The sequence below is a fragment of the Sphaeroforma arctica genome, assembly GCF_001186125.1.
Source record: "Sphaeroforma arctica JP610 unplaced genomic scaffold supercont1.25, whole genome shotgun sequence".
NCBI classification, from domain to species: Eukaryota; class Ichthyosporea; order Ichthyophonida; genus Sphaeroforma; species Sphaeroforma arctica.
Genome location: NW_014040533.1, coordinates 180,895 through 197,031, shown reverse-complemented (window position 1 = coordinate 197,031; position 16,137 = coordinate 180,895). Strand labels below are relative to the sequence as shown.

Genomic DNA, 16,137 nt, shown 5'->3' with positions numbered 1-16,137 from the left:
CCGGTGTCGAGTGCAGTACCACACCATGCTGTGGCACAAGTGTATGGTCCAGCTGGATGTGCACTGTTAGTACAGAAGACGACGGTTGTGGGCAACATGGAAAGCTCGTGCGTGAACGCACTTTCATTGAGACACTAAACTGCATTACAGAAGGCGCTGACACGGATCTGCGCAACACAGAGAACACACCGTGTTACACCGACAAGTGCGAGTGTGAGATGTCTGAGTGGAGTGACTACGAGTGCTCTGAAACGGTCTGTAGCTCCGAAGGTGTGCTGGTGTCGACTCGCGGATACTTCACCACACCCGACTGTCAGGTCATGAGCAGCGCAGTACGCAGAGAGGACGGAGTGTGTAAGACCGAGCCGTGCGTCTGCAAGGCGGGGTCCTGGTCACCCTGGGTGTGCTCAGCCGATAAAAACTACTGTGGCTCTACCGGGACCAATATGAGAGAGCGTAAGTACGATACCAGTGAGTGTGTACTCCCAGGGTCCATCAGCACTGACGAAGCTGGGGTCGAGACACAGAAGGGAACTCCGTGCTCAGGCAAACCATGTTGTGGTACCAGTGCATGGTCTGAGTGGCAATGTTCAGTCACACTTGCAGTCGACAAGTGTAATGCGAGTGGCAAATACGTACGCGATCGAACCTTCGTGAAGACGGAGGAGTGTAGCACGGCGCACGCCCAGACCGACCTGCACAACACCGACAACGTCATCTGCCACACGGAAAAGTGTGAGTGTGAGCTTACGGAATGGTCCGAGTATGCTTGTTCGGAGTCCGCCTGTAGCTCCGAGGGAGTCCGATTCTCTACTCGTGGCTACATTACAACACCTCCATGTGAACCGAAGGACGCTGAACTACGTCGTGAGGATGGAAAGTGCAAGACACAGGCTTGTGTGTGCACGCCAAGTGCATGGTCGCCGTGGGTTTGTGATAGCAACGCCGATGTTTGTGGCTCTGAAGGTTCGACCTGGAGACACCGCAAGTATAAGGACGACGACTGCGTGCTACCAGAGGATACTGAGATTGACAGTGCAGGTGTTGAAACGCAAGAGGGTGTCAAGTGCCAGTCTAAGTCCTGTTGCGAGCTCTCAGCCTGGAGTGAATGGGAGTGTACCGTCACGGAAGATGAAGGCTGTGGCCTGACCGGAAAGCTGGTGCGTGACCGAGTCTTCTTGGAGACCGACGAGTGCACTACCTCGGGCGACCCAGCGGACCTACACGATACAGACAACGCGGCATGCCACACCAGCCTGTGCGAGTGTGAACTATCGGAGTGGGTGGCGCAGCCGTGCAGCTGTGCGGAGTGCTCCTGTGTGGGAGAGATTCACTCTACACGTTACTACAAGACACATGCCGGATGTCAAGCGATGGACGCTGAACTCACGCGCTTGGATGGCCCATGTGAAAGCGAGCCTTGCTATGTGCACCCGTCTGAATGGACTGTTTGGGCCTGCGATGCACCTGTTGTTTGTGGGGCGCCTGGACATCTGTACCGAGAGCGGTCGTATGACATGGAGCAGGGTGTGTTGCGCGAAGGCGTGATCCCAGATGAGAATGACATTGAGAAAGACATGGGAGGCAAGTGTCACTACACGCCGTGCTGTGAGACCACAGAGTGGAGTGGGTGGATGTGCACTGTCAACAACGACGACCACGAGTGTGGAGTCGCGGGCAAGCTGGAGCAGCACCGCACTTACAACCAAGTCGACAACTGCACCAATGTAGGAGACGAGACCAACCTGGTGAAGAACGACAACGAGGCATGCTACACTGACAAGTGCGAGTGTGAGCTGAGCGAATGGTCTGATTTCCGGTGCTCGGAGACCGCGTGCTCGTCATCTGGCATGATGGTGTCTCAGCGCTACTATGAAACCGGGCCCGACTGTGAGGCAAAGAACGCTGAGCTTCGTCGAGAGGCAGAGGCGTGTGAAACAGAGCTATGTGCTTGCGAGGTATCTAACTGGACACCATGGATGTGTAATGCAGATATGGACCAGTGCAATGCCCAGGGAGTTACGCAGCGGTCTCGTACCTACCCCATGAGCGATGATTGCGAGGTGCCGGAGACGGTTGTTGTTGACGAGACTGGGCTCGAGACACAGATGGATGCTGTCTGCCAGTCTACCCCTTGCTGTGGGGTGTCTGCATGGAGTGAGTGGACGTGCACTGTGGACAACGACGACGGCTGTGGTCTCGAGGGACACTACGTGCGTGATCGCAAGTATATCCGCACCGACGGTTGCTCTATCCAGGGTGACGACACCGACCTCACAAACACAGACAATGTCATGTGCCGCACAGACAAGTGTGAGTGCTTGCTGAGTGAGTGGTCAGACTTTGCTTGCAGCGCAACGGCGTGCGGTTCCACGGGAGTCCTACACGCTTCACGGTGGTACATCACCAACGACGACTGTCAGACGATGAATGCTGACCTGTATACCGAAGGCGATGCATGTGACACACCGGCCTGCGAGTGCGAGCCCAATGCTTGGACTGAATGGTCATGTGATGTGGACATGGCGACATGTGGTAGCGTGGGTGTCCTCTCGCAGTACCGTACCTTCAACCTGACCTACTGTGTTCTGCCCGAAGACGTACACACCACCGAAGATGGCCGCGAGGTGGCACAGAACGGTGTGTGCAATGGGCCTGTGTGTTGCGATACGACACAGTGGACTGAGTGGAGCTGCTCTAAGCACACAGAGAAGAATGGCTGCAATCAGATAGGCCATCTTGTACGCGCGCGTTCCTTCGTTGAGGATGGCGAGTGTCTGACCGCCGGGGCTGACCTAGATCTGCGCAACACTGCGAGTACGGAGTGTGCTACGGACAAGTGTGCGTGTGAGATGACCCCCTGGAGTGAGTACACCTGCAACGAGTCAGCATGTAGCTCTGAGGGTGAGATGGTCTCCAACCGAGGCTACATACTATCAGACAACTGCCAGCCCATGTCTTCTGAGACTCGCAGGGTCGATGGAGTCTGCGAGACCGCACCCTGTGTCTGCGAGCCCAGTGCTTGGAGTGAGTGGGTGTGTGATCTAGGTGGGAAGACACACTGCAGTGCGGCGGGTTACAACCGCAGACAACGCACATACGACGTGAACAGCGACGACTGTGTGCCCCCCGCGAATGTAGAAATCACTGACGAAGCCGTAGAGCACAGCCAGGGCGACAGGTGCGTCAACACTCCGTGCTGTGATGTGCTTGCGTGGTCTGAATGGGAGTGCAATGTTGATGAGGCCGATGGATGCGGCGTCACTGGGCGCATGGCACGAAGCAGAACGTTTGTGGAGAACGACCTGTGCATGACTGAGGCCGATGAAACTAACTTGCACGATGTTAGCAACCACGTGTGCTCCACTGATCTCTGCGAGTGTCCCTTGTCGACCTGGAGTGAGTGGCAGTGTGGCGTGACCACGTGCGGCTCTACCGGTACTATGGTGAGTGTGCGAGGGTACATCACTAGCAACGGCAAGTGTCAGACTAAGGACGCCGAGCTGACGCGCACGGGAGAGGCCTGCAGCACCGAAGCCTGCCCGTGCAAGGCGGAGAACTGGTCATCGTGGACGTGCTCCGCTGACCTCAGCAAGTGTGGACAAAGCGGCAAGGTGCTACGAGAACGCGTGTTCAAGGACATCTCTGGCTGCATTCTGAACAAGGAGGCGAAGGTTAGTGCCGATGCGACATCGGCGGTGGAGATTGAGGCCAATGGTACGTGCTCCAGTACTAGTTGCTGCGAACTCACCAGTTGGTCGGCGTGGACTTGTTCTACAGATGCCACGTGTGGCGTCGTGGGTAGACTAGGCCGCACTCGCGAGCACATCGACGACGGAAATTGCAGCTTAGATGGTATGTTGAGTGGATAGCAACTTTGGTCTATTCAGTCTTACCAGTTGATCATTGTATTACATCGGTTGTCAGCACGGGTTTAGTTTTACTCTATATTTACAAAGTATCTGCGTCTGGTACTCAATACTCCCATTCTCTTATCTTCCACAGGTGATGAAGCTGTTCTTGTCGACAACAGCAGCACTACTTGCATGGAGGCATGTCCCGAATGCGAAGTGACCGAATGGAGCGACTGGACGTGTTCTGTCACTGAGTGTGGCTCAGATGGAGTGAACCAGCAGACTCGTGCCTACATCCCAGCCGAGCAATGCCAGAGTGTGGGGGCCACAAAGCTCGCCAAGACTGGCACAAAGTGTGCGACGGACGCCTGTGCGTGCGAACCCGGACTGTGGGCTGAGTGGCAATGCAATGCCAATACGGAAGTTTGTGGCCAACCCGGTAACATGGTACGCGAGAGAGTGTTCACCGACACCTCCGACTGCCAACTACCGGAGGCTGTGGTGAAGCATAAGGACGGTACGGCGACAGAAGCTCAGCTGGCGGATGCCTGCAATGGACCTGTGTGCTGTAAGCTGAGCGAATGGTCTTCTTGGGAGTGTTCGGTGTCCGGTGAGTGTGGGCAGGTGGGCCAAGAGTTCCACGAGCGCTCAAGGATCAACACACTCACGTGCCTCCCCGATGCGGCCGATGTCCTTCGGGACACAGACAACAAGGCCTGCAGCACTGACAAGTGCGAGTGCCCACTCAGCCCATGGAGTGAGTGGCAGTGCGATGTACTGGCGTGTGGCAGCACGGGCAAACTCCGCAGTATGCGAGGCTACGTCGTGTCTGCTGAGTGCCAGGCGAAGGACGCTCTTCTGACGCGAGTTGGAGATGCGTGCTCGACTGAGCCCTGCAGCTGTATTGCCCAGCCCTGGACCACGTGGTCGTGTACAGCAGACACCTCCGTGTGTGGCAGTACGGGAGTGACTGTGCGAACAAGAGACTTCACATTCACTGACGGTTGTGTGGTGCCTGATGATGCGGTAACAGATGAAGCTGGCACGCATGCACGACAGACTGAGACGGCCGAGGTGTGCAGCGGACCCAAGTGCTGTGATCTCAGCGAATGGAGCGCGTACGCGTGCACTGTGGCTGGCCAAGAGTGTGGGTTAGAGGGTACCTTATACCGAGAGCGTACGCATGTGGTGAAGAACGAGTGTCTGCCAAACCCAATCGATGCGCTTCGCACAACAGACAACGAGAAGTGCTACACTGACAAGTGTGAGTGTCCTCTCACGCCCTGGTCAGAGGCTACTTGCAGCGCGACCAAGTGCTCAACGGTTGGCGTGCTGGTATCCACCCGTGGGTACGAGACAAGCGATGACTGTGAGCCCAAGGGAGCGTCTATGCGTAGAGAGACTGGGCCGTGCCAGACGGCCCTGTGTCCGTGCCAGCCTTCCGCCTGGTCAGAGTGGACGTGTAGCGCCGATGCGAACACTTGCAACTCAGTGGGCATGCAGTGGCGCCAGCGGGTGTACGACCTGGACCACTGCAATATCCCAGCCACGGCTGTGGTGAGCGCTGAGGGTGTGGAGATTGACCAGGGTGGGGCCTGCAGTGCGAAGAAGTGCTGTGCCACGACCGAATGGGCCGAGTGGACCTGCACGGTCAGTACAGCCACAGACGGCTGTGGAAAGACCGGAAAGGAGGTGCGTGAGCGAGCCTTCATCTCCGCCAGCGACTGCACCACCGCCGGGGCGGAGATAGAACTGCGCACCACCAACAACGTCGTATGCTCGTCTGACTTGTGCGAGTGTAAGCTCACCGAGTGGACGGAGTCGCAGTGTTCTGAGACAGCCTGCTCGTCCACAGGTGTGCTGGTGGCTACGCGTGCGTACATGACCGGACCCTACTGCCAAGCGATGGGCGCTGAATTGCGCAAGGAAGAGGGCACCTGTGAGACAGAGGCCTGTGTGTGCGAGCCAGCGCAATGGTCGGAGTGGCTGTGTGATAGTGACGAGCATATGTGTGGCGCTGTGGGCTTCAATTGGCGAGAGCGTGCCTACACACTAGACGAGTGTGTGTTGGCAAAGAACGTGGTTACTGACAATGGGGTAGAGAAGCAGCGTGGTGACGCGTGCTCGTCTAAGAAGTGCTGTGCCACCATCAGTTGGGGTGAATGGACATGCAGCAAGAGCAACGAGGATGGCTGTGGCCTGACTGGAAAAGAGGTGCGTGAACGGTCCTTCATTGAGAATGACGGGTGCACCACAGAGGGAGCAGACGCACAGCTGCGCAACACAAACAATATGCCATGCTACACTGACAAGTGCGAGTGCGAGCTGAGCCCATGGACACCCTACAAATGCTCAGAGACTGCTTGCAGCAGCCAGGGTGTCATGCTGTCGACTCGATCATACATCACCACACCTGAATGCGAGCCTAAGCAGACCGCACTTAGACGCGAAGATGGTACGTGTGAGACGGAGATGTGCGCATGCACCCCCGGAGAGTGGAGCGCTTGGACATGCAGCGCTGATGAGAAAGTCTGCAACTCAATCGGTAAGAACTTGCGCCATCGCACGTACGTGGATGAGGAGTGTACACTTCCCGCAGATCTTTTTCTCGATGAAGCACGCAGGGAGCAACAGGTAGGTACGGCATGTGCTGCTACACCGTGCTGTATAGTTTCTCCTTGGAGTGAGTATGAGTGCTCCGTGAGTGAGGAGGAGGGTTGTGGCCTGGAGGGTGTGCTTGTGCGTGATCGCTCATTTGTACACACAGATAAGTGCTCGACTAAGGGAGCGGCTCTGCCACTTCGCGATGTGATCAACACCAAATGCTACACCAGTCTATGCGAGTGCACTCTGTCTGAGTGGAGTGCATACTCATGTAGTGCGACCGCTTGCTCTACTGATGGAGATATGGTGTCAACCCGACACTACAACACCAATGACGACTGCCAGGAGATGGACGCTGAGCTCACACGCACGGATGGTCCATGTCGTACTAGCGCGTGTATCTGCAAGACTAGTGAATGGTCAGAGTCCGTCTGTGATGCCAATGAAAGTGTGTGTGGTTCCGCTGGACACATCTCAAAGACCAAAACGTACGTGTTAACCGACGACTGTGTCCTGCCTGAAGGTGTAGTAGTGGGTGCCAATGGTTTGGAGACCAAGCAGGGACAGGCCTGTGGCTCCACACCTTGCTGCGTGACCTCTCCTTGGGCAAACTGGGAATGCACTGTTACCATAGCAACCGATGGCTGCGGCCGAACCGGTGTGCTGGTGAGAGATCGTGTGCTTCTGCAGAACGCCCAGTGCTCAGTAGCGGGTGTCGATGTGGCCCTACGCAACACTGACAATGTCGTCTGCCACACCGACAAGTGCGAGTGCCCACTCACACAGTGGACTGCGTGGACATGCTCTGAGACGGCGTGCTCGTCGGAGGGTGCGCTGGTCAGCACCCGCGGGTACATTGTCAATGACAACTGTCAGGCGATGGATGCTGAAACGCACAGAACCGGAGGCGCCTGCTCAACGAATGCGTGTCTATGCAAGCCGTCTGAATGGAGTGCCTGGGCTTGCACGGCTGATGAGAAGGTGTGCTCGTCGGCTGGAACCATGATGAGAGAGCGCAAGTTCGCGATGAACGACTGTGTGGTGCCTGAGGATATCACAACCGATACTCACGGCGTCGAGACGCAGACACACACCAGCCCATGCCACACCACGCCATGCTGCGAGATCACCGCGTGGAGTGAGTGGGTGTGCACGGTGGCTGACGCGGCACAGTGTGGCCTCACCGGCAAGTACGTGCGCGATAGAGCCTTCATTGAGACTGACTCCTGCTCGACAGCCGGCGCTGACACAGGACTGCGAACGACCGAGAATGTCGCGTGCAGCAATGCGAAGTGTGAGTGTCCGCTTACCGAATGGACTGACTACAAGTGTTCCGAGACGGCGTGTAGCAGCAAGGGAGACATGTACTCCACACGGGCGTACATTGCGGACGAGAACTGTCAGACGATGAGTGCCGAAACCTACCGAGTGGACGGTGCGTGCGAGACAGAAGCGTGCCTGTGCAAGCCTTCTGCGTGGTCTGGATGGCTGTGCGATGCGAACGAGGAGATCTGTGGCAGCCCAGGACACAACTGGCGCCACCGTGCATACGATGTCAATGAGTGTGTGGTACCCGATACTATCGTCATGGATGATGCCGGAGTAGAGACTCAGATGGGTGGTCTATGTGCGGCAACAGAGTGTTGCCAGACCTCCCCATGGTCTGACTACGTGTGCACTGTTGACCTACAGACCGATGGATGTGGAGCCACGGGCAAGCTGGTGAGGAACCGAGAGTACCTCAAGAACGACAAGTGTACCACTGCAGGAGCCGATAGCGATCTGTTCAACACAGAGAATGTCGCGTGTCACACAGACAAGTGCGAGTGCAATCTAACGCCATGGACCACGTGGTCATGCTCAGAAACTGCCTGCAGTACTGAGGGGGTGATGTTTGCCACACGGGGATACGAGGTTAAGCCTAGCTGCCAGACTATGAACGCAGAGACGTACAAGACCGCTGGGGTATGCCAAACAAGTGCGTGCGTATGCCATTCTTCTGCTTGGTCTGAGTGGCTATGCGATCTGGATAGTGACGGTTGTGGATTGGTTGGTAAGAACTGGCGCCAGCGTAAGTTTGACACTGACCGCTGCGCGCTTCCCGCCAACATCGTCATCGACGCCGACGGCTTTGAGATTCAAACGAGCGGTGTGCCATGCTACGGCAAGAAGTGCTGCGCCACGAGCACCTGGAGTGAGTGGTACTGCACCGTAGAGACCGAGGAGATGTGTGGACTCATAGGCAAGTATGTGCGCGACAGGGCCTTTGTCGAGACGGACGGTTGCTCTATTGTCGGTGCAGAAGACGGCCTACGCAACACTGAGAATGTGCCGTGCAACAACGACCTGTGCGAGTGTCCGTTAACGGCGTGGACTGATTTCGAATGTTCTGAGTCAGTGTGCTCTTCCGAGGGCGTATTGGTTGCCACACGTGGCTACGTAACGGGACCCAATTGTCAAACCAAGGATGCCGAGACGTCTAAGACCGGGGGTGTGTGCAAAACGGAAGCATGTGTGTGCACACCATCCCAATGGAGTAGCTGGGTATGTGATGCTGATACGGAGAGGTGCGGTTCGTCTGGCTATAACTGGCGTCAACGAGCCTATGATCTGGACGACTGTGTGCTGCCAGCCACTATCGCCACAGACGCATCAGGTGTAGAGACACAGCGAGGTGAGGTGTGCCATGGGGCTGAGTGCTGCGTCACCTCTCCATGGTCTGAGTTTGTGTGTACTGTAAATATCCAAACCGACGGCTGCGGTGTCGCGGGTAAACTGCAGCGCACCCGAACTTTCATCGAGGACGGGCGTTGCTCTACCGCTGGCGCGGATATTGAGCTGATGAACACAGACAACATGGACTGTTCCACAGATCTGTGTCAGTGTCCATTGACTGAGTGGACTAAACTGAAGTGCAGTGAGACGGCGTGTGGTTCCACGGGTGTGATGTACGCCACACGTGGCTACATAGCTGGGCCGACATGCCAGGTTATGGATGCGGAGACGTACAGAATCGAAGGAAGCTGCGAGACTGAGGCGTGTGTGTGTTCGCCAAGCGGTTGGAGTGCCTGGGTGTGCGATAGCAACATGGATGTGTGCGGCTCTGTGGGCCACACATGGAGAGAACGCACCTTTGCCATTGAGGACTGTGTGCTGCCCGCGAACATCATTGTGGACGAGGCTGGCGTGGAGAGGCAGCAGGGTGACAAGTGTGGCGCTAAGCCCTGCTGCGAGACCACTAGCTGGTCCGAGTACATGTGCACTGTCAGGGATGCAGATGGCTGTGGTTTGACCGGCAAGCTGGTACGAACCCGTACGTTTGTGCACAATGATGAGTGCACCATTGCTGGGGCGCATGTCGACCTTCGCCACACTGACAACGAACCGTGTAGCACGGATAAGTGTGAATGCGAACTCACTCCGTGGACCGACTTTAAGTGCACGGAGACGTCGTGCAGCTCAGAGGGTGTGCTGTTCTCCACTCGAGGGTACATGGCCACTGACAAATGCCAAACCAAGGACGCTGCGACATACAGAGAGGATGGCGTCTGCACAACAGAGGCGTGTGAGTGCAAAAATTCCATGTGGACAGAGTGGCATTGCGATGCGGATGACGCCTTCTGTTCTTCCGTAGGCGCCACATATCGCCAGCGCAAGTTCGAGACCGAGGACTGTATACTGCCCACAGATATAGTACTTGACGAGGACGGCTTCGAAGTACAGACAGGCTCTGCATGCACCGCCAAGAAGTGCTGTGACGTGATCCAATGGTCAGACTGGACTTGCAGTGTGGGCGAGCTGGATGGGTGCAGTGTCTCTGGTGAGTACGTGCGAGACCGTGCCTATATCGTAAACGATGCGTGCACAACGGCCGGAGACGACACCGACTTGCACAATACGGAGAACGTAGCCTGTCACACGGAATTGTGCGAGTGTGCCATGACCAGCTGGACCGAATGGAAGTGCTCCGAGAGTGCCTGTAGCTCAACTGGTGTCACCTACGCCACCAGAGGCTACATGACTGGCCCACACTGCCAGAGCAAGGATGCGGAAACGTACCGAACCGACGGCGAGTGTAAGACGGAGGTATGCGTATGTGCACCCAGCGAGTGGACTCAGTGGACTCGCTCAGCCAACGAGGCTGTCTGTGGCTCTGTGTGTAAGAATGTCAGACAGCGTGCCTATAATGGCGAAGAGTGTGTACTACCCGAGGATATAATTGTTGATGACGACCGTGTAGAGGTACAGATAGGCACGAGCTGCCGCGCTACCGAGTGCTGCGGTACTTCTGAGTGGTCTGAGTTTGTGTGCAGTGTGAACACACACATGGATGGGTGTGGCGTTGAGGGCAAGCTTATCCGTGAACGAGCCTTCATCGAGACGGACACGTGCTCCACGGCCGGTGCGATGGTCGACCTGCGCAACACAGAGGATGAAGCATGCCACACGGACAAATGCGAGTGTCCTATGACACCCTGGAGTGACTATGCATGCTCGGCTACTGCGTGCAGTACTGACGGAGTGATGTATTCAACTCGAGGCTACATCTCTGGCCCCAATTGTCAGGCAATGGACGTAGAGACGCGCAGAGAGGATGGTCCTTGCAGCACAGAAGAGTGTGTATGCAAGCCCACCAACTGGAGCAAGTGGCAATGCGATGCTGATGTGAATAAGTGTGGCTCCCGCGGCAAGAACAAGCGCTACCGCCAGTACGTTGTGAGTGAATGTGAGCTGCCTGCAGACCTGGTAGTGAGCGAGACGGGTGTTGAGACACAGACCCATGAGGAAGACTGCTATGCTCCCGCGTGCTGTGATACCAGCGCATGGACCAACTGGGCGTGCTCTGTGAGCGAAGCACAGGGGTGCGGCTTGACTGGAGAGTATGTGCGCACCCGCGCCTTCGTTGAGGACGGCAAGTGCATCACCAGCGGCGCTGATACCGACCTCTTCAATACGAACAACGTAGCGTGCCACACGGACAAGTGTGAATGTCCCTTGACCAGTTGGAGTGAGTATGTCTGCTCAGAGACAGTGTGCAGCTCAGAGGGTGTCATGACATCGACCAGAGGCTATGTGAGCGGTCCTAACTGCCGCACAATGGGTGCAGAAATGGTGCGCACAGGCGAGGTGTGCAAGACAGATGTATGCGCCTGTGTGCCTTCCAAGTGGACCGAGAAAGTGTGCAACGCGGACATGGACATCTGTGGCTCGCAGGGTAACTACATACAGACCCGCAAGTTTGACACCACCGACTGTGACGTGCCTGAGGGTATCGTGACTGACGCCGATGGCACTGAGACACGCGTGGGTGAGGCGTGCCATGGACCTGTGTGCTGTGATGCGAGTCCGTGGAGTGGCTGGACGTGCACTGTTGGCGATGCTGATGGCTGTGGGCTCACGGGGCATTACATCCGAGAGCGTGCGTACTTGACCACAGACGAGTGCTCAATTGCCGGTGCTAACACTGTGCTGGTGAGCAACGGAGACGACGAGTGTTCGACTGAGCTGTGTGAGTGTGAGATGACGCAGTGGACCGAGTACACATGCACAGAAGAAGCGTGCTCGTCTCAGGGTGAATGGGTTGCTACCCGTGGCTATATCACCGCCAGTGACTGCCAGACGAAGGATGCTGAAACGCGACGTGTCGATGGGGTGTGCCAGACGGAGGTGTGTGAGTGCGAGCCCACGCACTGGAGTGAGTGGCAGTGTGATGTGGATGAGCACCAGTGCAACGCCATCGGCAACAACTGGCGTGAACGTCACTTCGCCATGAACGACGACTGTGTTGTGCCTGACACGGTGGCTGTGGACGCTGCGGGTGTGGAGAAGCAGATGAGTGCTACCCCCTGCAACGCTAAGCCGTGCTGCGCAACAAGCACTTGGAGTGACTGGGAATGCAGTGTGTCTACCGCCAACGATGGCTGCAACCGCGAGGGCCACTACGTTCGTGAGCGGACGTTTGTGGAGACGAGCAAGTGCACCACAGAAGGCTCCGACGCCACGCTGCGCAACACAGATAACGAAGCGTGCTTCACAGACACGTGCGAATGCCCGCTGACGCAGTGGACCGAGTGGACTTGTAGCGTGACTGCGTGCTCGTCGGAGGGTGTGCAGGTGAGCACACGAGGGTACATCACCGACGCCGACTGCGAGACACGTGATGCAGAGCTTCACCGCGAACAAGACTCGTGCACTACGCCTGTGTGTGCATGTAAGCCAAGTGCATGGAGCCCATGGGCTTGTGACGTGGACACTGAAACCTGTGGAAACACGGGTTTAAATACTCGGCGCCGCAAGTTTGATCTTGAAGGCTGTCAACTTCCAGTCGAGATCGTCACCAACGAACAAGGCATTGAGATGCAATCCGGTGCCTCGTGCGAGGGCCCTGTATGCTGCAGCACCAACCAATGGTCGACATGGAGCTGCTCCTTGAGTACTCAGAAGAACGGTTGTGGCCTCAGCGGACGTCTGGAACGTACACGAGATCACATACTTGTGGACAGCTGTGTGGCAGAAGGAGACGACACTGACCTGTACCACACCGACAACGAAGCGTGCCAAACCGATCTGTGCGAGTGTGAGCTTTCGGAATGGAGTGCGTACGAGTGCAGTGAAGAGGCTTGCTCGTCTGAGAGTGTGAGCTACTCCACACGTGCTTACCTTGTGGAGGACGATTGTCAGACCATGGACGCTGAGCTGTACCGTGAAGACGGCAAGTGCACGACTGTGCCATGTGTGTGCGAGCCTTCGTCCTGGACTAGCTGGGTTTGCGATGCCGATGAAGCAACGTGCGGTGCAACTGGCTCGACCTGGAGATACCGTACATATGATTTGGAGGCGTGCGAGATGTCTGAGGATGTTGTGAGCGATGCAGAGGGTATCGAGATACAGCAGGGAAGCAAGTGCCACGCTAAAGAGTGCTGCCCAGTGGGCCAGTGGACTGAGTGGGTGTGTAGCATGGATACCAACAAGGATGGCTGTGGAATGGAAGGCACACACATCCGAAGCCGAGACTACATCACAAGCAGTGCGTGCATGGTAAAGGGCGACAACATCTCGCTGGAAGAGTCTGACGGTTCGTGCTACACCGAACTGTGCGAGTGTGAGCTTACTGAGTGGTCTCAGCCTGTATGTGACACGACCGCCTGTTCCTCTGAAGGTGTGATGCGCTCCACACGTGGCTACATCACCAACGAGCACTGCCAGACGAAGGATGCAGCTTTGCACAAGGAGGTGGGCAGCTGCGAGACCGAGGCGTGTACGTGCGAGCCCGATACCTGGACGGAGTGGTTCTGTGATGCAGATATGAACACGTGTGGCTCCAGGGGTGTCACATGGCGTACGCGTACGTTTGATCTGACGCAGTGTGACTTGCCAGCGAGTGTGGATGCCGATGAGAGCGGCGTGGAGACGCAGACTGGCGGGTTGTGCTATGGGCCCAGGTGCTGTGAGATCACCTCATGGAGTGAGTGGACGTGTAGCATCACAGCGACGGACGGTTGCGGTCAGACCGGCCATGAGACCAGAACACGTGAGCACATCGAGGATGGCGAGTGCATGGTCCTCGAGAAAGCCACCTTGCAAACCAGTGATGGCGAAAGCTGCAGCAACGAGCTGTGTGAGTGCGTGTTGCAGGAATGGTCCAGTTGGGTGTGCTCAGAATCTGCCTGTGGCACGAGTGGCGTTCAAACCCGCACTCGCGCATACATTGCTGACGACGATTGTCACACCAATGATGAGGCTGTCCTGACCGATACGTCTGGCGGAGTGTGTGTCAATGAGGCGTGTGCGTGCATGCCTAGCTGGGCCGAGTGGACTGAGGTCTCGAGCTGTACCACAGACGAGGTGACAGGCACACAGTGTATGAATGTGGCTGACCAGAAGCCGGTGAACGCGCCCGTGAGTAACATCGTCTCCGGCGAGCAAGGTGCAGAGAACTCCAAGCCGTACTGTGTGGATATGTGCCAGCGCAAGGGTATACAGACCTGTGATGCAAACGGTATGGCTCCCACGAGCTTCACGCGTGCAGATGCTGACGAGGCAAGTACATGTGCGTACACGAATGAGATGTGCGAATGTCCCTGTGAGGAAGTCCCCGGAGGTAACAACACACCTATAATTGCCGGTGCGGCTGTGGGTGCGGCTGCTGTGCTTGCAGCAGCTGGCGCTGCCATGTGGTACAGCCGCGGTGGCAGTGAGGCTGTGGGTGCCATGGATAGTGCGGATATCTTGGGCCAGAACTTGCAGACCAACCCCGTTTACGAGGGAGATTTGGTTGAGATGACCAATGACATCTACGCCGATTACGTTTAGGGATAGGGTTAGGTAGCGTCTGTTCAAGACTCAATTTGTACTTAATAATCAATATTATAAAATATCAACAAAAAAAATACCCCCCTTGATGTGCTTGACGTTCTTGTCGTGACTCAGACCCCTTTACAAACTATGGTTGCAGATATCTGCTATTCAAGTGGGTTAGTTGCACGGATATGCTCGATATTTGCATCAGGTAAATGGCGAGAATTCGTGTGTGCATACAATTGCATATAACAAACGTGGACGTATGCTAAATGCGTAATGCAATTACTTCAATCACAGACACGTCCTATGAACATATATACACATTGCCTTGCCGCCTGAACAAACGTAGGTGTACGCGTGTACGCAAATAAGAGTTCAATGGCAGGTTTGTAAGTGATAACCTTTGTGTAGATATATATATCCAAATTGAAGTGATGTGAACCTAATATTTACACTGACACAGTATCATATATATATCTGGGCCCAGAATCCTGCTCTAGTCTTTCACTAACTTATAATAATACTACTATTAAAAGAATTGTTTCTCTAACTAGCTTCTATCTCACAATATAATAATAATAATAGAAAGAATAACAATAATAATAACGATAATATAATATAATACAATAGTAATAATAACAATAATAATAATAATAATAATAGTAGTAGTAATACTATATAATAGAATATTAATATAATATAGTAATATAATAATATAATATCGTAACATAATAATATAATAATATGTATATACAAGAATGTATATAGCTATATACTAATAGCATGAGGATGCCAGAAGGCTAGTATCATCAGTGCCTCCCCAGTGTCTGTTATGCTCGCGCGCAGACATGCGGATAGTGCATGTGCGATAGCTGCAAATTCTTATTACTTTCAATTTGACATTTATACTATCAAGGAACCAATACAAGCAAATGGCAAAAATGATATACAGTGCACACACACGCTAAAATCATCAAGTATTGGTCAAAGTATGTTTATGTACATGTTCATCGTCAAGAAGGCTCAATGAATTATTTATTATAGGAAAATCTCCGCATTGATCTCAACCAAGGAAGTGGGCATCTTCAGTTCGAAACTGCCCAGTACTTCGGGGTGTACTACTCCGAACTGGCCCACAACCTTGCCCTTGAATAGCACAGATCCACTGCGGCCAGCCAGGAACATAGGGTCTGTGTATTGAAGGGTTTCAGGGTTTTAGGGATTTAATATTGTAAATAGGATCTGTGTATTGAAGAGTTTCAGGGTTTTAGGGATTTTATATTGTAAATAGGATCTGTGTATTGAAGAGTTTCAGGGTTTTAGGGATTTTATATTGTAAATAGGATCTGTGTATTGAAGAGTTTTAGGGATTTAGAGA

At 54.8% G+C, this 16,137-nt stretch overlaps 2 protein-coding genes across 2 annotated transcripts in view; one reads left to right on the top strand and one right to left on the bottom strand.

The window, feature by feature from the left end:
- The first annotated feature begins 42 nt into the window (after nt 1-42).
- SARC_00736 (hypothetical protein) lies at nt 43-14,840 on the top strand. The gene is made up of 2 exons (XM_014305583.1): nt 43-3,855; nt 4,006-14,840. The coding sequence occupies exons 1-2, from the start codon at nt 57-59 to the stop codon at nt 14,769-14,771; spliced, it is 14,565 nt and encodes a 4,854-aa protein (XP_014161058.1). The 5' UTR covers nt 43-56; the 3' UTR covers nt 14,772-14,840.
- Nucleotides 14,841-15,741: 901 nt separating this feature from the next.
- Nucleotides 15,742-16,137, bottom strand: part of SARC_00735 (phenylalanyl-tRNA synthetase beta chain) — a gene marked incomplete at its 5' end in the record, with an annotated part of 6,416 nt that continues 6,020 nt past the window's right edge. The window contains one exon of the mRNA XM_014305582.1: nt 15,742-15,949. Within this exon, the coding sequence (XP_014161057.1) occupies nt 15,798-15,949 (152 nt within the window). The 3' untranslated portion in view covers nt 15,742-15,797. The remainder of the gene's footprint in view (nt 15,950-16,137) is intronic.

Excerpts from the sequence above, each read along its gene's own strand:
- SARC_00736 (XM_014305583.1), top strand. The coding sequence starts at position 57 with ATGTGCACTGTTAGTACAGAAGACGACGGTTGTGGGCAACATGGAAAG. Across the intron at positions 3,856-4,005 it reads CGGAAATTGCAGCTTAGATG|GTGATGAAGCTGTTCTTGTC; the intron begins GTATGTTGAGTG and ends TATCTTCCACAG.